The 23,871-nt window shown below is 34.2% G+C and overlaps 1 protein-coding gene across 4 annotated transcripts in view; it reads right to left on the bottom strand.

The window, feature by feature from the left end:
- Positions 1-371: 371 nt before the first annotated feature.
- The window catches only part of NR2C1 (nuclear receptor subfamily 2 group C member 1), a 42,745-nt gene continuing 19,245 nt past the window's right edge, over positions 372-23,871 (bottom strand). Inside the window, exons 8-14 of one of the 4 annotated variants that reach the window (XM_032646328.1) lie at positions 23,098-23,282; positions 21,735-21,888; positions 15,957-16,078; positions 8,939-9,078; positions 6,978-7,115; positions 4,430-4,535; positions 372-2,270 (exon numbers count right to left, since the gene is read on the bottom strand). In XM_032646328.1, the coding sequence (XP_032502219.1) occupies positions 2,096-2,270; positions 4,430-4,535; positions 6,978-7,115; positions 8,939-9,078; positions 15,957-16,078; positions 21,735-21,888; positions 23,098-23,282 (1,020 nt within the window). In that variant the 3' untranslated portion in view covers positions 372-2,095. Of the gene's footprint in view, positions 2,271-4,429; positions 4,536-6,977; positions 7,116-8,938; positions 9,079-15,956; positions 16,079-21,722; positions 21,889-23,097; positions 23,283-23,871 lie in introns of all 4 variants that reach the window. The other 3 variants (XM_032646329.1, XM_032646327.1, XM_032646330.1) reach the window with 3 other exon arrangements.

Genomic DNA, 23,871 nt, shown 5'->3' with positions numbered 1-23,871 from the left:
TCAATGTACCACCTTTTGCAGGCATTCAGTTTCCTTGGTTCTGGCTCTGTTAAGTCAGTCTTTCTTTACCTGCATTTTGTTTTCCAAAAATTTATTCAACTCTCTTATCCTTTGATTTCTTCTCTCCTGTTTCATTTGTCATTGTGTGGTTACACTTTACTGAGATTTCAGGAGAGAAAGATTTTTAAGGAATAGTCAAACTGCAATATTTGCAAGTCTTCAAACTGAATTGTAAATCATCCTAAAATACTGGGATATGAAAAATGTTTTCCATACTCCTCCCTTCCTGAAAGTACTGTAATAAATCTTACCAGAGATTTCTTAACAATGGAACAAACAAAAGGATGACCAAACACTGAAGAAACAGGACTCTGAAATCAAATATATTGGCAGAAAACAGAAATTTGTAATGCAGATCACATTTTAATATAGTTTTAAAAAACACTTCCAAATATAACTATAATCAGGAAAAATACCTGAAACATGTATCTTAATTAACCATTAGTACATTATTTAAAAGAATTTTTTCTTGAATCCCTGGCTTACTTCACTGGGTTTATAAAGATATAAACCTACTGATTTTTCCATCTAAGTATTTTGTACTAAATGTAGTTTTCCCAGCTGATAATTATAAATAAACCTGTTGACAAAATTCATGTTTTAAATAGGGAAAAATGTTTCCCTTAATAAGTTGATAAAGACTGTAAATTGATACTTTAAAACTTCTTATTTACTATAAAGTAACTATTAGTAAAATCCATACCCTTCCCCCAAATTCTGCTTCTCTTTTATTGCAAAAATCTTTATAAAAAATGTACTCTGAGTGCAATAAAATCTCCATATTTAAAAAAAAGCCAACAAATAGACATACCAAAATAATTAATCATGAAATTACAGCAAAGAAATATTTAACAGTATTAGGTTTTGCTAAGGAAAACATTACTGTGGAAGACATCCAAGGAGCCTAAAATGCTTCTGCTGTGGTAGTAACAAGGCAGCGCTTCAGGCTGATGCTCATACTATTGTTAAAACAGCCCTTCCCCACTTTACAGTGAAAAATCAGTGCATATTCCTTTATATGCTAAAAACCTGAAGTCTTAAAAAATTATCAATTGCTTTAAAATAATTGTCTAACTCATCTTGAAAACATAGATTGGCTACAATAAATCCATTATTTCACAAAGTAGGTATTTCTAATGACCTAAAAGAAATTGTTTAAAACCCATAGAAGGGTCAGGAAACTACAAATGCAGGTCAGAAAAGAGGGAGAGATGATAGGTGCTTTCTGTGGAATGGAAGAGCAACAATTTTAATATCTATTTTGAAATATTGAAACATTTGGGGCTCAATCAGTCTCTGCTACTTTTGTAACACAGTAAACCAAAAATATTAAAACATGAACCCTCTTATTCTCAAAAACAATTTTCTGCTACATACATAAATAAAAAGTGCTTATAACTAATAATATACAACACTAAAAGGATCACAAATGGCCTATGTCTCATTGCCAGCAATGAGAATGATATATGCTAATGGTGCCATGATATTTACAAAAGACAAAAAAATACCTATATTCACTTATTATTTCCTATAGTTCTAATGTTATCATTATACCACTGAGCATAAAATAATCTTCTTTTGACAGGTAATTAAAACAAACAGATTATAATATAGAAGAGTAAAATGCAAGAAAATCCTCTTTAGGGGTTTCTGACCATTAAGTGTTTGTAGTAGTTCATAATGAAGTTAAACATGAATAGAACACAATTCTGGGAAAAAAAGAGAGACTTATTTATTTGTTTTATAAGATAAAAGGAGATATTAGTCAAGAGGTGACGGCTCTAGGTGTCATCTCAGCCAAGAATAAATTCATAGTATTTTTTACTCACTCAAATAAGACAGGAAGGGAAATTCTAATTCCTGCTACCTGCCTAGTCACTTCAAAAATTCTTCTTAAGGAAGATAAAAATATCTTGGTTTTTGGTTACTCTTTAAAGTGAAAACTTCCAGATGCCCTGGAAGCAATGAGTTCAATTTGGTGTCTTCTTGTGTTCCAGTTAGAAAGAACAATCAGTTTAAACTGAGATCTCAGCTTTCAAATGCTGTGACCAATTATTTGTGAGTTATAATCTGCAGGTTCCATTTTTAAAATATGTGGGATGACACTGTCAATTCGTACGTTGCCAATGAGACCTTTGAAAAACAATTCTTCGGTGATAGTAGCGTTCATCAACCTCAAAGCTGGCAATCTGAGTAGTAGTCTGGACAACCTCAAAAGACAAAAGGAAGGGGGAACAAGGCTGTAAATCAAAGAGTGATTTAGTAGAAAGATATAAGTAATTTCTGCATGAATACTGTCTGTGGCCTAATTTAATAAAGATCTAGTTTTCAGAACTTAAAATAAAACCTTTAGGGCTTCCCTGGTGGCACAGTGGTTGAGAGTCCGCCTGCCGATGCAGGGGACACGGGTTCGTGCCCTGGTCCGGGAAGATCCCACATGCCGTGGAGTGGCTAGGCCCATGAGCCATGGCCGCTGAGCCTGTGCGTCTGGAGCCTGTGCTCCTCAGCGGGAGAGGCCACAACAGTGAGAGGCCCGCGTATGGCAAAAAAATAAAAAAAATAAAAAAATAAAATAAAACCTTTAGTATTCTCAAGCCTTAGAGTGTATGACAATCACCTGGATATATATTCAGCTGTCAGACTTCATTGGAAAGCCTTGCTCTTAACTGCTATGCTGTGCTACCTCCAGTTGGTTTTACGGACCACGGAACTAAGTTATTAAACTGTGGATCAAGTTATAAATTTAACAGCTTAGGAGCTCATTCGAGGTTTTAAGAACAGCAATGTTTTATGTTATCAGGATACATGAGGCTCAATGATTACAGTTTTCTTGGTTTTGCTTTTCAAAAAAGTACTGGGAATAGTAAAATAGGCAATAGTTGTTATTACTGGGAAGAGCATAAATTATGGAATCAAAACCATTAGATCCAAATCCTGATTCAATTACCCCTTAGCTATGTGAATGCATGTAAGCCATCACTCCCTGTCTCTTTCACAGTGTTGTGACAATCAACAAAATGATCCTTGCCAGTTTCTGTGCTAGTGAGGTTCTTAAAGGCAGGACAATGTCTTGTGCAAAAGTACATTATAAGCTGAAAACTGCTATCTAAAGATAATGTATTATTTTAAAATAATTAGGAATGTAAGAAACTAAGAAAGAGTTCCAGAGGTCCAAGAACCTGGAACCTAATCAAACAGAGATCAGCAAGCAGCTGTTATGTCAAAAAGGAGGAACATTTTAAATACTGTATTTATTTGTATAATGAGGTATAAGACAACTTTTGAAACTTTAAAAAATTGAAAAAAAAAAATCATAACAAAACCAACACCAAAAGAACCACCTTTCTGAAAAGTTGGTGGCACATTTATCCTTCCTCTTTTCTAAGGCCTTCGACTCTAACACTTGAGAACAAGTGAAACCAGCAGCCCCAGAATTAAGTAACCTTTCTGTAGCCATGCACTCCACTGCTCAAACTACTCATTTCCTGTCTGTTCCCACCAGCTGAGCTATATACACAGAATTGGTAGGAGGAGGCATAGGAAAACTGGTTAGATAAACTACAGCTGATTTTCATGATGGACCTGACTAATAAACATGTTATTTAACATATGTAAAAAATTATATGTAAAATATAATAAGTTATGAAGTTTGAAGTATGTTAAATTAATAATACTAGTAAACACATTTATATAGCCCTCTTTGTAAAAGGCACTACTCTAAGCTCTTTGACTATATATTAACTGATTTAATCCTTATACTAATTATAAAAGGTGGGTACCATTATCTGCATTTTACAGGTAAAGAAACTGAAACAGAAGTTAAATAACTTGCCCAAAGCCATACTGCTAGTAAGTGACAGGGTCGGGCGTCAAACCCACGTACTCTGGCTCTGATGCCAAATGCTTAGTTACTCAAAAATTGAGTTTATTTTATTTAAAAAGTGATTTTTTTCTGAAAGGACAATGGTAAATACCTTGTTAGAAATATCATAAGCCAAATTTCAAAATTAATTATCTAATAGTCTAATGGTGTTTTATTATTCATCCATTTTTCGTCCCTTTTACTAATAAAATCCATTATTTCAACTGAAGAAAGAGTTTGGGTGTGAGAGTCAGACTACCTGGCTCTGCTGTTTATTGTGTGACTCTGAGCAAGTTACTTAACCTCTCTGTGCTAAAGTCTCCTTACATAAAATATTACATGTAAAGAAAGTACTTGCAACAATACACTACCACTTTTAATAGCATTAACTATTTCAAAGGTCAAAGTTGACTAAATTTAATTACACTTGGAATGGAAAATAATGAAATAAGATTCACAAAAAATTTTAAGATGAATTTAATTAAACAGTATTTAACTTCTAGATACCTGTAGGTGTCATCTGGATATGTTTTGGTTATATAATCTTGGAATTCCACATAAGCCTTTTCCTGAAATTTCTCAATCTGTTGCATGTTTTCTAGGCCTGGATGATCTGAAACATTAAGGAATATATTGTTACTTTAGTTCTGAATACTCATTTAATAAGGCACCAAGTGGAGATGGAAGGGGGTGGGAAAAATAATTCAGTCAAAAAAAAAGCCCCATCATATGTGTGGCTCTTTCATTCCACAAATAATATATTTAATAACCCAACCACTAAACGCCAGGCATTGTACTTTAAACCCTTAAAACTATTTTATCTCATACATGTATTCTAACATCTAATAAAAACTGAAACCACTGGGTTCAAATAAAATAAACAGGTTTTTCTATTCCAAAAGTGGTGGAAGGGATTTTGATCGGTTTGCTTTCAACAGAAACAAAAAAATGACTTAGCTTAGTTAAAAGTATTTTTTTTTAACATCTTTACTGGAGTATAATTGCTTTACAATGGTGTGTCAGTTTCTGCTTTATATAACAAAGTAAATCAGCTATACATATACATATATCCCCATATCCCCTCCCTCCTGCGTCTCCCTCTCACCCTCCCTATCCCACCCCTCTAGGTGGTCACAAAGCACCGAGCTGATCTCCCTGTGCTACGCGGCTGCTTCCCACTAGCCATCTATTTTACATTTGGTAGTGTATATAAGTCCATGCCACTCTCTCACTTCGTCCCAGCTTACCCTTTGCCCTCCCCATGTCCTCAAGACCATTCTCTATGTCTGTGTCTTTATTCCTGTCCTGCCCGTAGGTTCTTCAGAACCATTTTTTTTTTTTAGATTCCATATATATGTGTTAGCATACAGTATTGAAAGTATTTTTAACCAATGAAATATCTGCAGATTACATTCTTTAAAATTCTTTAAATTAAAATAATATATATTTTAACAAGTATAATTGACATACATTATATCTGTTTAAGGTATACAAGATAATGATTTGACATTTGTATACACTGCAAAATGATCACCACAATAAGTCTAGTTACCATCTGTTACATTCAAAGTTGCAAAACATTTTTTTCTTATGACGAGAACTTTTAAGATTTACTTTCTAGCAACTTTCAAGTTTATAATATAGTGACTATTGTCACCAAGCTGTAAATTACATCACTGTGACTTATTTATTTTATAAACTGGAAGTTTGTACCTCCTGATCCTCCTTCACCCATTTCACCCACCCCTCATGAAGATTATATTCTATATTTTTTTAGTAAGAAAACCTTCTTTTCACCATGGTTAAGTTAAAAAAATACTTATAAAATTATGAAACTCTGAACATCATCTCTATCAAAAGAATATACCAACATGAAATAACCTATATAAATATTTTACTAAAATGTAAATGTTAAAAGAATTTCATGAAACTTATGCCTAAAATATGGAAAGTGCTGCCCTGACTGAAGAGAATAAAAAAAGTAGCAAATAGAAATAGAATACTTAGTAAAACAAAATTACATTATAATTCTATTGTTGAATCTATGTTCTTTCAATTTTAAGGAAAATGAAGGTGGCAAATTGGTTGTGATAAAAGTGGTGATACATGTTATTAACTTACCTGAACATTAGGAGAAATAGTACAAAAAAGCTTTAATTATCTTACTGATATCGTTGAAGGTAAGAAGCAGGTTTCCTCAGATAATTTTATCATACACAGTAACAGAAATACATACCAAAATGAAAAAATACAGAGCCTAAGAGAACAGTCAATTTTTCGTATTCTAAAATTGATTGTTAGCTTTACTGTCATTTTACTATACATGGAAACTAGAAACTGGCAGAAAGATAAGAGATCCATTTTTCTATTTGCTGGAAACTCTAATAAGATGTTTGGAAATTTAACCCATTAACAAAGCAATCCTCACCTCTCTTTTTGCCTTTTAATGATGCCTAGCAAAATATATCTAAACATTCAAGTGTTGAACAGGACTGAAAGTCTATGATGTCATTTCACTGATTTCTTCAATTTTCCTTTTCATACGCAGATGTCTAACATCCATAAATTTCACCAATTTAAAGTATACAATTCAATAGTTCTTTTAGTATATTCAGAGCTGTGCAACCATCACCACAATCTAATTTTAGAACATTTCTGTTCACCCCAAAAGAAACTGTACCCATCAGCAGTCACTCTCCACTCTCCCCTCTCCTTAGTCCCTGGTAGCCACTAATCTCTCTACAGATTTGCCTATTCTAGACACTTCAGATAAACGGAATCATATAATATGTGGTCTTTTGTGACTGGTTTCTTTCACTTGCATACTGTTTTCAAGGTTCATCCATGGTGGCATGTATCAGAATTTCATTACTTTTTATGGCTGAATGATATTCCATTGTATCTATATATTATATTTTGTTTATTCATTCGTTTGATGGACACTTGGGTTGTTTCCACTTTGCATCAATGTACAGTCCCAAGCAATGCATGAGGGTTCTAATTTCTACACATCCTCAAACACTGTATTTTAAAGAAAAAGTAAATGTTTATATACCTGGACTGAAGAGTACTATTGCCTTCAGGTAGGCATATTCATATCCATCAATGCAGAGTTTTACCATGCTGTTACAAAACTCCTGTAGTTTGAAGATGTGTTCCATCAATAATTTTCTTCTTTCTGTTGACATTTTATCTTTAATTAAAAACAAGGAAACAAACAAAAGCTTCTAATTTTCAGCAAAAATGCATGACTATTTTTATCCAATATATTTCTTTCTAATTTCCAGCTCTGTATATAACCAATTTTTAAAATGTTTAAAATTCAGTATCTCTGCAAGTTTAAATGAAATAATTAATGATCTTCAGACGTTGTTCGAGAAAAAACAAAAGGCTGTTAATATAAAATACCCTAAATGTAATGTTTCCTTTCAAGACATACCTTTGAAAAGATAAGCTATAAAGACTAAAAAACTGGCCAACCAACCAAAGTACAAAAGACTCAAATTTTGGTAACAGGGTTTTATTTAAGCTTATATTGGTTGAAAAAAATAAGCAAAACCATCTAGATTTTTCTTTCTTTTTTTTTTTTTTTTTTTTTTTTTTCGCGGTACGCGGGCCTCCCGCTGTTGTGGCCTCTCCGGTTGCGGAGCAACAGGCTCCGGACGCGCAGGCTCAGCGGCCATGGCTCACGGGCGCAGCCGCTCCGCGGCATGTGGGATCTTCCCGAACCGGGGCACGAACCCTTGTCCCCTGCATCGGCAGGCAGACTCTCAACCACTGCGCCACCAGGGAAGCCCCCATCTAGATTTTTAAGTTACCCATACTACTACAACAAAAACAAATAGCAAAAAATACTGCCAAGATCAAAGAAAATCTGAGTAAAATAAAATTTTATAACTTTTAAAATTTATTGTGTTTATATAGTACTGCCTTCTGGTAGATCTACTGTCGATGAGATTTTAAGGTTATTTCTCTGCCCTTAAATAAGAGGAGGAAGCAGATATTTTAAAAATAATGTAAAACAATGGGAAATGGAATATGCAAAGGAAGTAAATGTAATTCTCAACTTATAAATTATTCCTGAACTCAAAAAAGTAGTTCTTCCCACTTGAGGATGGGGTACCTTCTTGGTTAGTCACAAGCCATTCTGAAGCTAAACATTTATAAATCAGTGCCTGCCTGCCTGTCTCCTCAAATGAATGGGAGTTGTAATCACCTTGGCATCAAGAAAAGGAAAAAGACTTAGGATTATTCTGTGACTCTTTAGTACCGTTTAAGTGAGAGAATACATCCTGATGAATTGACTAAAAAAAAAAGTTTAGCCTATCTTGGGATTCAAAGGGCTACAATGAAGAAAGGCAGTTTAAAAACTGGTGGGGGGACTTCCCTGGTAGTGCAGTGGTTAAGAATCTGCCAGCCAATGCAGGGGACACCGGTTTGATCCCTGGTCCGGGAAGATCCCACATGCCGCGGAGCAACTAAGCCCGTGCACCACAACTACTGAGCCTGTGCTCTAGAGCCCACAAGCCACAACTACTGAGCCTGCCTGCCTAGAGCCCATGCTCCGCAACAAGAGAAGCCACCGCAATGAGAAGAGTGTGCACCCCAACAAAGAGTAGCCCCTGCTCGCCGCAACTAGAGAAAGCCCATGCACGGCAACGAAGACCCAACACAGTACCCCCACCAAAAAAAAAAACAACTGGTGGGAAGTATACATTTATAAATATTTGATCATCTCTATATAACTTACCCTGGATTCTTTGGAATGTATATCCAAGTACAAAAAATTCACAAGGCCTGATCAGAAATAGCACTTAAATACGCTTGTTTCAGTTTTGTTGTTCTCTCATTTAAAACTATTTTGGGGTGATTAATGAATGAATTTATCAAAATGTAAAAATTATCTAAAGTAAAAAGGATGTTGGTATCTTTTAATACCTAACTTTAAACATAATACTATAAAACTGATGCCCCCCCTTATATCCTAGCAAAGGAAATAAGTAAGGTGCTTTTTACCTTGTTGAAGGCTACTGTGAAGACAATTGACAAATGTCGCTAATATAGTTGCTACATTCATCACTTGCCAGCACTGGGCAAGACCAAGAGTAAAAAGTTCATTCCAGTAGGCTTTCACCAATAATATACTGTTTTCTTGCCTATAAAAACAAAATAAACAAATATCAAATATTAAAATACATTTTATAAAACTTTACAACTGACTCATATATTTAAAAATACAATGTTACTGAACTAAAATTATTCTAAATGGCCAACCGGGAATGGACTTGATCAATTCTTTATTTTGTGTACCTGACTTTAGTTGATAAGGTTTAGAAATTTAATTTGCTAGTTCATTAATCAATCAGCCAGTTTATAAGAACAGTTGCAAGTAGTATTTCAAACTAAGTGTTGGGGCTTTAAGCCCACATTTCATGGAAACAGATGGAGTAAAGGTGTTTAAAAAAAAATTAAAAGCAAAAGCATACATTTAAAAACCTTCTTAAAAAGGGCAGTTAGAATTATCTGATGACAGATAACCAACCAATTTCCTGGGAGAATTGGTTTATTCTATGTTTCAGATGAGATATAAGTATCCCATAAATGAGACACCAAAGATTTTGCTAGGAGTAGCAAAGATAAGAAAGGTCAGAAGGCTTTTCCTGAGTTTCTGAATAAAAAAATCTCAGCAGCTTGAGAAAGTAAAACAAGTACTGGAATAGGAGTCAAGCCACCAGGGTTATGAAGCCTAGATCCACTGACTGAAATTAGGCAAATAAGAGTCCTGGGTCTCAGCTGCTTAACTATATAAAATACAGAGACACTATATGCCCTATATCTTGCTCAAAGAGTTGTTATGAGACACAAATATAAGAATTATGTGAATAGGCCATAACAATAAAGTATATGCCAGGTACTGTTCTAGGCATTGGAGAAAAAGCAATAAACAAGATGAATAAAGTCTGCCTTCATGAAACAGAAGGGAAACATAATAAAAAAAAAAACACTTCAAATATTTTATATAAATATTATACACACACATATATATACGGTTATACAAACATTAGTTTCTGGTAATGAAAATTCTACATTACTATAAAGTAGGATGATGCATTGGAAAATGGGGTGGGAGTAGAGAGAAGGCCTTTCTGAGGGGCTGATATCTAAGTAGAGAAAGATGGGAAAGAACTTAAACACAAACAAAAAAACCCTAGAGAACTAGTATTCCAGGAAGAGGGAAGAACAATAGTAAACCTGTTGAGGTGATAACCAGCATGTAGTAGGTGTTCAATAAAAACTGATGACTGAATTACTAAATGCTGCCCTCCCTTCTTGGAATGCGCTTTCCCCAATTTGTTTTACTGGCTAATTCCTATTTATCCCTCAAAATATAACTCAGAGCTCACTTATATTTTGCTGTGCTGCACAGCATGTGGGATGTGAATTCTCCAATCAGGGATCGAAACTGTGCCCCCTGCAATGGAAGCGCAGAGCCTTAACCACTGGTCCGCCAGGGAAGTCCCAGAGCTCACTTTTTAACTGAAACATTCTCTTACCACATTCTTCTCCCCAAGATAGTTAATTACACCCCTTCAGTGCCATAAATATACTTATATTTTATACTTATTTCATGGTATTCTAATTTATTGGTTTAGGAATCTGTCTCCTATACTAGATTAAAACCTCATTGAATGCACAGACTCCTTTATTCATTTCTGTATCTCAGTGAACTGCACAGAAGACAGCATATAAAATGAATCTGCAAATGATTTCTGATTGTGGGGGATACAGAATAGGCAGAAGTGAGAACTCACAACCATTTTCCATTTAAGTAATCTTTAAACCAAGAACTATATACTTTATTATAAACAAGGTAACAAAAGAATGAGATTTCTTTTCCCTTGCTCTAAAGAGATTTAAGGTGCTAAGAACATCCTATAGGAAATATGTACATCCTGATAAAAGGCACTTAAACCTTTTTCTTAATAAATCTTTAAAATTAGGATAATCGATAGGATAATCAGCATATTTAACATAAATCATTCATCAAGTTAAGAACCATAGCCACCTTTACAACATTACATTTTATTTAAGAATTGAATATATTCAAACAAATGCTAATATTGTCAACTTCAGAGTACAGAAAGTAATTTTTTTCAGTGGGAATTATTCAGGTGAAATTTTATCTCCAAGCTGATCTCTCATTTCCATTCAGTATCTGGGAAGAATTACTTGCCATTAGAAATTCGCTATCAAAATCTATTTGAAAGTAAAGTTTAAATGAAGAGAAAATCAGTATTTTTAAATCTCCATATAGGGCTTCCCTGGTGGCACAGTGGTTAAGAATCCACCTGCCAATGCAGGGGACATGGGTTCGAGCCCTGGTCAGGGAAGATCCCATACGCCACGGAGCAACTAAGCCCGTGTGCCACAACTACTGAGCCTGTGCTCTAGAGCCCGCAAGCCACAACTACTGAAGCCTGCATGTCACAACTACTGAAGCCCACGCTCCACAACAAAGAGTAGCCCCTGCCCCCCACAACTAGAGAAAGCCTGTGTGCAGCAATAAAGATCTAACACAGCCAAAAATAAATTTAAAAAAAATCTCCATATAAAAATGATTAAAATTTCAATCTTGGAAATTCCCTGGTGGTCCAGTGGTTAGGACTCCGTGCTCTCACTGCCAAGGACCCGGGTTCAATCCCTGGTTGGGGAACTAAGATCCTGCAAGCTGCATGACCAAAGAAAAAAAGAAAAAGATTCATTTTCAAACTAAATCAAATGAAATAAAAGATAACAAGATACTACTTTCATTTATCAGAAAAGATGGATAAAATCCAGTATTGAGGAGGGTGTGAGGAAATAAGCATTCATTCTCATTCATTGCTTGTATAAGCATAAACTGACTGAATAGTTTTCTGGAGGACAATTTGGTAGTACCTGCCAAAAAACTATAATGTATATACCCTCTTAGACTCAACAATTCCAGTTGTAAGAAGCTATTTTGTAGAAATACTAACACAAGTAGGAAAATATATATATACAATGCTACAACGCTTACTGTAGCTTTGGATATAACATGACCACCAGAAAACACTAGCCAACAACCCAAATGTTTACTAATAAGGGATAAGTAAACTATAATAAATCCATAAAATGGAATACTTAGGTAGCCATTAAGAACAATAGGAGAATACACATGCTGATATAAGACGTCCATTATATAAGTGTAAAAAGAAAGGCAAAGAATAGGATGTGTAAGTGTTTGTGTATTTGATTGAATGTGGCATGGAAAAGATCTGGTAGGAAACCAAACTTTAACAGTGGGGTTAGTTACCTCTGGAGAGTAAAGTTTTACTTTATATTGCTATACGTAAGTATTACTTTAACATTTTACAAACATGAGGAAAAGGTTAAAAGCAAACATGATGGAAAAGTCTGAAGTAATTCGGTTTTCACCTTAACCGCTGATTCTGAAGTTTAAAAGAGGAAACAGCTAACCAAGGTAATCAACCAGTGAACAAAGAACAGGGAAAAGAACAGAGCCAACTGATTAAAAAAGTCAAAGTTTTTAATGGCCTGTGCTACAGCTCTTAGTAAGAAAATATGTCGGCATTGTTGAGGAAGACTCAGAGAAAACATTAAGGAGTATCAGTGCAAAGGATGAGTACCCCTAAGGAAAAAAGATGAAAAGTGGCAATTGAGGAATTAACCACCAGATTATTTTGTTTCCAAAGGAAAAGTGAAAGAGCTAAACGCAGAGATCAATTATAGAAAGATATCTATTTACATTTTTTTAAGATTTTTTTTTGATGTGGACCATTTTTAAAGTCTTTATTGAATTTGTTACAGTATTGCTTCTGTTTTATGTTGTAGTTTTTTGGCCACAAGGCATGTGCGATCTTAGCTCCCAGCCCAGGGATCAAACCCGCACCCCCTGCATTGGAAGACAAAGTCTTAACCACTGGACCTCCAGGGAAGTCCCTCTATTTACACTTTTTATCCAAAACATAAAATCCTTGTAGTACAGTTAGCTATATTGTTCAAGTATGTTTCTTCAAAGTTCATTCAGAAAGAAAAACAGCAAGTCTCCTTTAGAAAGAAGGTTCCTAAGAGTATGAAGGAAAGTGAGCATTTACTATCTACTTTGTCAGCAGCACTGCGTTGAAGAAGTTTACACCGATCAGCTCCCTTAAGTAGCATGACCTGCAAGGAAGCATTTCTGCTAATTTACAGATGTAGAAGTGGAGCCTCAGTTAAATAACAGAGCTAGCAAACGAATAAATCCAGAATTTGAACCAAGGTGGTCAAAGTCTACGCTTTTTTAAAATAAATCATTACAAATTTTAGGAAGTAAAATGCTACAGTTACATTTCTCAGCAGAGACCTCCTCCATTCAAGGCTAATATCTGTGGTGTAAGGGCATGTGTGCTGCCAGTTTTTTCTTGTTAGGGAAAACAAACAAATGACTATTGTAGTCACATTATACCACCTATTTGCAAAACATCTTTCCTTTGAGAAGCAAAAAGAGCTGGGTAGAGGAGGCAGTCAGGTGCAACGCAAGTGTTAATAAATACAATAAGTTGCATAACAGTAAACATAACTTCTTTCACAAATAGATATAGGTTCACAAATAGATATAGGTATTTTCCTCTAACAATTGTACTACATTGTTAATGTTCATTAAAATATGTATGTAGTACTCATAATCAGAGATCAGATCATCGTTTATGCTATTTATTTTGATAAAGGAATATGACTTTTGAACTCACCTATACCTGGGGATAACCTAACCATTGGGCTTTATATAAGCAAGGCATTATACTTTACCTGGTAGCATCTGTTTTTTCCTTAGGGAAAAGTAGTGATATGGCAAGAGAACTGGTTTCAAACCCACAGTTATAGTAAACATTACTCTGTTTCAGTGGGATTTTAAAGAGTCAACTTTCAGGGTTAGCATTTAATGGAAGGTTTTTAAATTATTCAGTAAAGTCTCCTGTAGCAAATGGTGATAGCTTGGAACTTTCGGTTACAAGAATCTAGTTAAAGAGGACTGCTGCCTTTACTCCAGACAAATCATGTCCAGTGCCCCTCCCGCCAAATGAATCTATTACTGTAGTCACTTACCTAAATTATGCAGATAGAACTGAAAAACAACTGAATTCCTGTAAGTATTGAAACTACAAATCTTAAACAGAAAAGTAACATCCTTGTAAAACAGAGGAAGATTGTAAAATACAAATAGTATTAACTACCCACTGTATAAGAGTCTTTAAACTACTGTTCCCTTCCATTAAATTGACCAAAACAAACTTGACTTTTAGAAAATGAGTAACGTTGCTTTGTTTCTCTCTGTAAAATTAGGGCTTTGTTTCCAAGTTTTGTATCTAGAGATAAAAATGCAAGCAATGCCAGTTTCTAGGAGACTCAGAATAGCTTTTATTACAGCATAAAAGAATTTCCCATCATTAGTACTTAGTTGTCATCCATCTGATTAATTCAAACTATAAATTATCTAGATAGTGATAATAAATAAGAGTTTATGTAGCAATTAATGACTTCAAATGCTACACAATAGTTAATTCTAATTGCAAAGAGTTCCGTGGCAGTTATATTGAAACTGATTTTTCAATACAGATCACAGGGAATTGTGGCTGCCACTATAAAATTATATTATAACTGGAAACTCCAGGCTTCATTTCTGGTTTCTCCAACATTCGGACTATTTCTATAGGATAATCACACTCAATTTAACAGACATACTTAAGATCAATGGTGTTATAACCAACTCAAGGAATTCAAATCACTCCCTGCTACATCTTTCCTTTTGATTTTTACTATAATAATTGATAGCCTATTATGAAAAATATCACCAGGTTACTTTTCAAGGCATATGTATGCCAGTTACAAGCTTAAGGAATCACACTTAATGCTTTAAAATAAATAAACTGTTAACATGTAAATTTACATTGTATTTTAATTTTTTCTTAAGCAGACTGGAGAAATCCTAAAAGTTAAATGTTATTTTGAGAGAGAGGGCTATCAATCATTTTAAATGGAAGGTTAACCATTCTAAATCAGGCTTTTAGTCTATGCAACTATATTATTTAAGTACATGATTTAATGCATGGTACATCCAACACTGATTAATAAGTCAAATTATAGTGGGGTTCTATATATGCCTTTTACAGTCATGATTCAGATATGTTTTTTAGTTATATTCAAAATATTCTCTAAGGATAAAGAATGAGCAGTTATTATTCCTATTTGGCGAATGGGAAAACAGATGTACAGGATATGAAACTGAACTGTTTATGAAATCATATTGTAGAGTAAGGTCCTACAACTCAAACAATACTTTTCTAACTATGGGCTTAACTTTTTCCATGGTCTCTTTGCTTCTTCATCCCAGTTACTTTAAAGCAATATAAGTAAATCTGGCAAACTTTAGATAAAGCTCGGGTTTCTTACAGTAGACCATTTTCCATTACCATCTAATTCAAACAGAGTACAGATGTGCCCTTTAGTGGCAAACCAAATTTCCAAATCATCACAGTGGTGGTATGGGGTAATTTACATTTTCTTACCCTTTTTGTTGGGCAACCACATGATTCTATTTTCAAACATATTCAGTGTATACAAGTTTCAGCACCTTATTAACAAGCCTGAGGTGACACTGAAACAGTGGTGGTAGAGGGAAACAACAACCCCAAGACATCCCTAGAGCCTCCCTAATTTAAGCCAATCAAAGATGGCCTATTACAAATGCTGGCCATGATTTATCAGATCCACTGCATTTACTTCATTCAAATTATTAACTTAGTCAAATTATGAAGTTCAGATAATCTTTCATATAAAAATAATATACAGTAAATACCACCTGTCATGATTCATCATATAAATGACAAAATTTCAAGTTATAATGTTATATAATTTCCCCCCCCTTTAATCAAATCCTCCCAAAATAAAAGTTCTTGCCTAATGTACGTCTGTGCTAGAAAATCACACTTATATTCAAGGACTTCAAGACACTTACCCTAGAGCCTGGAAGGAAGGAATCGAAAGTGCCCAGTGCATTGATAAGAACAGCAGTCTGGAGGCAGACTCCCCAATGTAGTGCACATTCAGGTACTCAGGCATAGGAGATGGCATGGTGAGCTAGTGCGAACAGGGACTGAGGTAAGATATCTTACGTCGGACAATTCTAAATCATCATTTCTTTGAAAAAGTTAAATGTAAACATATCAAATAACTAATATATTAACCCAAAGGCAAATCTTGAAATAATCCAAGTCACTAGATTTTACAGCTAAAAATAGGATTTAGAATAAATGAGAAGACCACAGTTTCTAACAAAGCAAATTCAGATAAAGCAGAATTCCACTTAACAAATACCAACCATGACATCTGGTTGTTTTTTAAAAATTATTTTTTGTCTTGGTCTAACAACATGTCTTTTCCTTCCCTCCCTTCATTAACAGTGATATACAACAAATTCAGTTTAAGGAGCAATCCTTTATGTTAAATGTCCCTTTCATTTAGGCTACGGGGATAGCAAATTCAAATGCTTACAGGGTCAGGAGAATAATGAGTGAAGTGAGCCTGCTGATGCCATTTGGAAAGTGCATATTCCCAGATAAAGGGCACGACTGTGACTTGAATTCAACACACTGAAAACTTATGGGAATCTGGGCTCAGTACTACCAGCTCTTTCAAGTTTTCAAAGAGCAGCTTCTTTGTAAAATCTCCCCATTTAATCTACAGGTAAAACAAAATGTGTCTGTGGCCATAATGCTCACAGGCTATCTATCAGTCTGTACTGCAGACCGTAGGTAATTATTTTAAATGTGTTGGAAATAAATATCCTACATCAAAATACTTCTAAAAGCATTTTTGAAAATCTTGTTAAAGAGAACTTTTATTGCTATAAATGAAATGTAATTTCATCCATAAGAAACTTTTTTTCTATTTTAAAATTATTAAAATGATCAATAATATCAAGCATAGGTGATGATACAGGGAAACACATACTTCTGAGTATTGGTAAAGTGACGGGCAATTTGGCTGTATCTATCAAAATTTTTAAATTGAGTTTATCCTATGACCTAACCGTGCCACTTCTAAATCTCTATTCCAAAAAGATACTTGCATATGTGCACAAAAAAGCACATATAAGGATGTCCATTTCAGCACCACTCTTAACAGAGAAATTAAATGCTGGCAATAACCCAATCTTCTATCTCTAAGAAAAAGAATAATCCATGCTATAAGGTACCCTGTAGGCATTAAAATTAGTAAGATAAACTGAGATAGCATAGGAAAAACATTTCACAGACATCTACGTAGAAAAAAACAGCAAAATAATATGTAGATGACCCAATTTATGTTAAGAAGAGAGTATGTATATACACATATACATTTTATATGTATTATATTATATATGTGACAGGAGGAGATACACCACACAGTTAACAGTGGCTACCTCTATGGTAGGATGGGTGGATACGTCCATATGTATTTTTCTGGGGAAGGCATATATAGCTTTTATCAGATTCTCAAAGGTGTCTACGATGCCAAACAGATCAAAGGTTTTCATCAAAATGATATCAAAGTTCTCTGGAAATGTTATATAAAAATGCAAAAAATATTAACTTCCTTTGTTCAATATTAGCCATAAATGGTTTATCTACTTATAAATGGTGTCAAGTAATAAAACAACAGGGCAACTGACAGTTGAAATTCCATGTGTGAAAAGATAATTTTTTAAATGTTTAAGAAATGTTTACTGGAACAGTAAATTAAAATAACATTACTTAAGACAATTCTTAAAAGAACTGTAGGTAAGCAGATATTGAGCATGATAAATATAATTATTAGGATGCAACGGTTTCTGCATATAAGTATATAAAAAAAAATTGGGAACTATCATACATTTTCAGGACTGTCTAAGGTGAGTAGGGGAAAAAAAGCCTGAAAAGTCGGGGATTACCAAAGATTACTAGTTTTAAGGGGGGAGGAATAAGATGCAAAAACAAGATTACCCTTTGCTAAGTAGTTTAAAATCACTTTTAAACAAATGAAATACTTATAATATGTAAAAACTGGATATAAGGGCTAAAAGTACAGATGCACCCTGATTTACACAACAGTGGTGACAACGTTGCAAAGTCTCTGTTGCTCTAATCATAAAACTGAAACCACTTGCAATATATACTAGAAGAATTCATTATTCAAAAGACTGCCATGTTGTATTATTTTATAGAGAGAGGAAATGGCTTGTAATTTATCTATTTTACATACTTAATTTTCTTAAAGCAAGATATACCTCTAGCAATATCAATCAGAAAGCCAATGCTAGCTGAAGAAACAATTCATTCAACAGGTCTTTTAGATTGAAAAGACGAAGATTTCTTCCTCTATACAGAGAAGGTAAATTTCTACTACAAAGGTGTTAAAGTTTCCCAAAAATGCCTGTGGATTTTCTGGTTTATAAATTGAATTAAACACATTTTTCAAATTATGCACATTTATTAAGATGATTTTTAAAAAGAGTGTTGACATGAACTAAACTTGGCTACCTATTTTAGAAGTCATTACTTGTCTGCAATTACCTTTCTAGCAGTTCTGAAAACAGGCTGAATGATACAGCTTCTAAAAAGCTGTGGGGGACTTCCCTGGTGGCTCAGTGGTTAAGAATCTGCCTGCCAATGCATGGGACACGGGTTTGAGCCCTGGTCTGGAAGATCCCACATGCTGTGGAGCAACTAAGCCCGTGTGCCACAACTACTGAGGCTGTGCTCTAGAGCCTGCAAGCCACAACTACTGAGCTCACATGCCACAACTACTGAAGCCCACGCGCCTAGAGCCTGTGCTCCGCAACAAGAGAAACCACTGCAATGAGAAGCCCGTGCACTGCATCGAAGAGTAGCCCCCACTCGCCACAACTAGAGAAAGCCCCCGTGCAGCAACAAAGACCCAAAGCAGCAAAAATAAATAAATAAATAAATAAAATAAAAAATCATTTGACTTGAATTAGCAGACCTGCATTCTATAATACTTCCAACTTGTCAATAATTAGCTGTGTGACCCTGGATTACATAGTAATTCAGCAACCATATTACTGCATCTTTCACTGTGAGCCACTAAGCTAGGTGTTGTAGTCTCAACAGAGGAATAAAATGGAAACTGAATGAGCTATAGAGAGGGCCAAGAAAGGGGCAGGCATGTCTGAGAAACGATGGGCAATGGAAAACTACTGAAGAATTTTAGGCAGCGCAGAAGCATAACTGGATTGTTTTTTTTAACAAATATCACTCTGCTACCAGTGCACAGGACAAGATGAGGAGACTGGAAGCAAAGGTTAATTACTATTAACAGTTTAAGTAAAAAAATTGTAAAGGAATGAAATATGGCAGTAAAAATGAAGAGGAAGCGAGAAATTCAAACAATAGAATGGTTAGGATTCTGTCATGGAATGGAAGGTAGTGAGGTTTGGGGAGAATGACAATGTCTCCCAAACATCAAACATGGTGACTAGAAGGACTGTGATTCTAATATTGAGATAATGAACATCAGAGAAGAACAGTTTTAGAAATACCTACCTCTGTCTCATATGCTTATTTTTAAATGGTAATTCTATCCACCGTGATTATTTGTATAGGAAATTTAAAAAAATCAAGTGGAATAAAGTATATGAAATCACACCAGAAACTAAAGTTTAATAAAAATGTTAAATATTACTATTGTTCTAGATTCTTCAGAATCAAAATGCAAGTTACATATTAGACTATTTCTTCTTAATGTCTGGAATGCTTTCAATAAGACAACGAAAGCCTCCAAACCTCTTCTCATTTACAAAACGACAATAAAAATACAAAGCTTCTCAACAGACCGTGGTGAGGCTCAAATGAAAGAATGTGCATGAAAGCAGGTGCAAACTGCACTGCACACAAAAATGCCAGAGAGAAACAAAATGCTAGTTAGTTCAGCAACTGAGAGGACTGAATTTTTGATTATAGATATCAGGGCTTGAAACTCATGACAATAAAATCTCAATGAGAGAACTAATCATGACAGTACCAGGCTGGGAACTCACTGAAAAGTAAAACTCAAGAGGCTGTAAATAAGAATCAGAGAAGGAAGGAGCTGTCCTTTCCAGGAGAGCAAGAAACTTCATAGTGCTGATTCTGAGGATACCCAGAGTATGGCGGGTCAAAGACAGAATGAAAAAAAACCAATTGTAGAAGGGAAAAAAAAGTTCTAATTTCCCCAATTCACCTGTCCAAAACAAATTTTTAAAGAATGACACTGATTATTCCCACTGCCTGTTCTTACAGCCCCCATAAATTTTTTTCTTGTAAAGTGCAAGTAAAACATTTCTAATTTTTTCCATGTAAATTATCTTTGGTGAAATGTTCCATAAAGATTGGTTTCACTGATATGTTTTATTGCCTGTATCAAATTACAGAATTATTTAAGTCACTGTGAGTTTTCTCTGGGCCATTTCTACAAGTCAAATTTTACAAGAATAAATTTTATCATATGCAGTTCTGGCCAATGTTAGATTTATTTTGTGTTCATTATTTCTGCCAGTAGCACACATATCTATTTGATAACTGTGCATATTTTTGTAAGAAATCCATGGAAATTTATAATCTACAGTAAAGTTAAGAGCAACTACCCTCAGGTATTCCAGGACTGCTATGCATTGCTAATTGAAATCTCCTAAGTACTTGGAATCACTTGCATATGATTTGCTGACAGTACTCAGAGCTGGCAGAGCAAAGATAAAGAGCGGTTAAAATGGAGGGGTCAAAACAGCAGGGTCTTAATGTAGGGCCTCAATGGTCAGCCTCTCTATAGCTGTGGTCCAAATATTATTTGAATGACAAATCAAATGCCAGAAAGTTATTTTCTAATATTCTACATGCATTGTTTCTAGTATTCCACATGTATTGTTTCCATCATAAATTAACATATTTAAGGAAGCAAAAAAGAAATTACAAATGTACCTTCTCCAAGTGGTTAAAGTATAAAAAGTTAAAAAACAGAAGTTAGAATTAAATAATTTTAACCTTCTTAAAATAAAGCTGAGAGCTTCCCTGGTGGCGCAGTGGTTGAGAGTCTGCCTGCCGATGCAGGGGACAGGGGTTCGTGCCCCGGTTCAGGAAGATCCCACATGCCACAGAGCAGCTGGGCCCATGGGCCATGGCCGCTGAGCCTGCGCGTCCGGAGCCTGTGCTCCGCAGCGGGAGAGGCCACAACAGCGAGAGGCCCGCGTACCGCAAAAAAAATAAAATAAAATAAAAAAAAATTAAAAAAATAATGCTGAGAGCTAGCTAATTGGGGCAATATATAATTAATTGTGTTCTTTGTAGTTACTTGGTAAAAGCAGAATATCTGGGTCTTAGATAACTGGTTTACACTAAAGTAGTAGTAGCTAGGCGCTGGATAAACCAGTGGATTCAACACATCACAAATGCCAATATTTAAGTTAAAAATACCACCATCAATAAAACTATATTTAATAGAGTCTAAATGAAAAAAATGTCTAAATTTTCTAAAAGCTAACTTTTATACTCTTAAACACATTATTTGATATAATGACTATGATTTATAAACAGGATGTTTTATTGAGCCATTATTTTATATGTTTTAGCTGCTGTCTCAAATTCTATCAGGGGTATTTCTGACTTTAAAAGCACAACAAATATACTTTGATTTTTGAAAGTACAATTAAAATCAAAATGGTAACCAACATAAGAATTATGAAATATATATATATACATATATATAGAAATACCCTGAAAGCTACATGTGAATCGCTGAGAAGTGGCCCCTCTTTTTCGATGTAATTTATGCTTGAGTCTCCAGCAATTAGATGTACGTTTCCTTCCATGCCCTCTACTGAGCTCTGACAGGCTGTGCTCTCTCCAGGATTCAATGCTTTTGCAAGAGTGTCAAATGCCCTATAAGGAGACATCAGAAGCTGTGAGCTTGGCCAATCTCCACAAAATGAAAATTCTACATAAAATTCTGAAGTTAAGATTTAGGCCTTAAAAATTGTTTAGAAAATAGAACTTTGGTGTATCACTGAGCATTCTATTTCAGTGATGTCTTTGACTCACTCTCTCCAAAAGCAACAAATTAAACTTCGAATATATCGTATGAAAAACTATATTATTATATTAATGTATTTTACCAGAGGATTAAAGTCTTTTAAAAAAACTTATGTAATTTAAGGGGAGAAAAATTCTTACGCTTTGGTATGAAAATATGCTTTTACAAGTTATACGTTTGATACTACAAGGTATCAGCCCATTTATTTTACATACATAAGTTATTTAGAAAACCAAGGGCAAGAACTTATGTTGACTTTATTGTATTCTACACAACACAAAGTTAGGTTTTAATTTTGTTTAAAAATTCAGAGAATACTTTAAAACTTATGGTAACATAGCTATATCTGAACTATAAGAATTTGAGATCAGGATGGCAAATAATATTAGCAAATTAACTAGTCAAAATAGCTCCCCACATTTTACAATGAAATGCCTTCTACAGTTCTTTAAAATCTCATATTTAACAAAGTACTTATTTGAGACTCTTAAATGCAGTTTCTTCAATATTTCAGAAGATGAATAGTGTGAAAAAAGCCTGAAAAAATCTGGTTTCTGCATCCTAAGTATTAATACCAAAAGAAGGAAAAGTAGAATTCTGATACGAGTTTCCTGAAGTATAAACTTAAAATCGTAATTGATTCAACTAAGTTTTTAAAATCTATTTTCATCACTAGAAATTGGTGGTGAAAATGAACATGACTGCCTAGAAAGACAAATATTTAACTTTAAATACACAAAAGATAAAATCTGGCAACTAAGATATCTGAAAATTCAGAACCAAATTATCATCTTTACTGAAAAAAAAAATTCCTGAATTTTATGACTACATTTCTAATCTTATCATATTCACTTATGGCTCACTGTTTACAATGTAACCTGCTGGACATTTTATATTGAATAGAATTTTGAATTAAAATTTACTTATGCCTTAAGTTTTCTAAGTCTAATAGAAATATGTTTTTTGAAACTTCTATAAATAATATTTAACATAAACATATTTTAAGAAATACTAAAGGACACTTGAGCAAAAGGACACATAATCAAAACAGACCTTACCTTGAAACATCACCATTAGTCTGCATTTCTTGATGAAATTCACACAAAGAGGTATCACCATTGCTTAAGCTTTCAATCACAGACATTTCATTACTATTTTGAGAAAGATCTTTAGTTTTTCCAAGGTTTGCTAATGATGTAACCACACTTGCCAATGTACTTAAATCTCCCTGACATGATTCAGCCTTTAAAAAAAAAAAAAAAAATTAAAATTCTGCAAATTGGTATCAGTAAACTTTTAAATCTGAAATACCTAATTCTAGAGTATGAAATGCCAAAAGAAAAGTACTCTAAGATAAATGAAATCCAAAAAGTAAAATCAAAGAGCTCTGAGCTTTGAGGTAACTTGAGGAAACTACAAGTTTAAAAATATCAGGTACATTTCCTAGGAAATGTTTATACAAAAGTTACCTTAAACTAAAAACTGCACTTACTGGCTAATCTATCCATGTAACAATTGCTTTCTCTGTAAAAGGACATTAAATTAGATGATCTTTCAAGTTCTTTTTAGTATTAAAATTCTGATAATATTATTACAGTAATTTCCAAAACGTATTATATAAACTTTAAAGTTATATCGGATAAAATTAATGTTTTATTAATGAAAAGAGAAAAAAAAGGAAAGTGGATTATTGAACAGACTTCTAGGATGCCAACTTTTACCAGCCACTGTGTTAAATGCATTGAACATCAGGCACTGTGTAGCTGGAAAGTCTCTCTACATATTTAAGATATTGGGCTTTTGTTATACATTGCACGTTTTCCTATTTGTCT

The sequence above is a fragment of the Phocoena sinus genome, chromosome 10 (genome assembly GCF_008692025.1).
Source record: "Phocoena sinus isolate mPhoSin1 chromosome 10, mPhoSin1.pri, whole genome shotgun sequence".
NCBI classification, from domain to species: Eukaryota; Metazoa; Chordata; class Mammalia; order Artiodactyla; family Phocoenidae; genus Phocoena; species Phocoena sinus.
The sequence above is the reverse complement of the archived record's forward strand: the minus strand, read 5'-3'. Positions and strand labels throughout refer to the sequence as shown.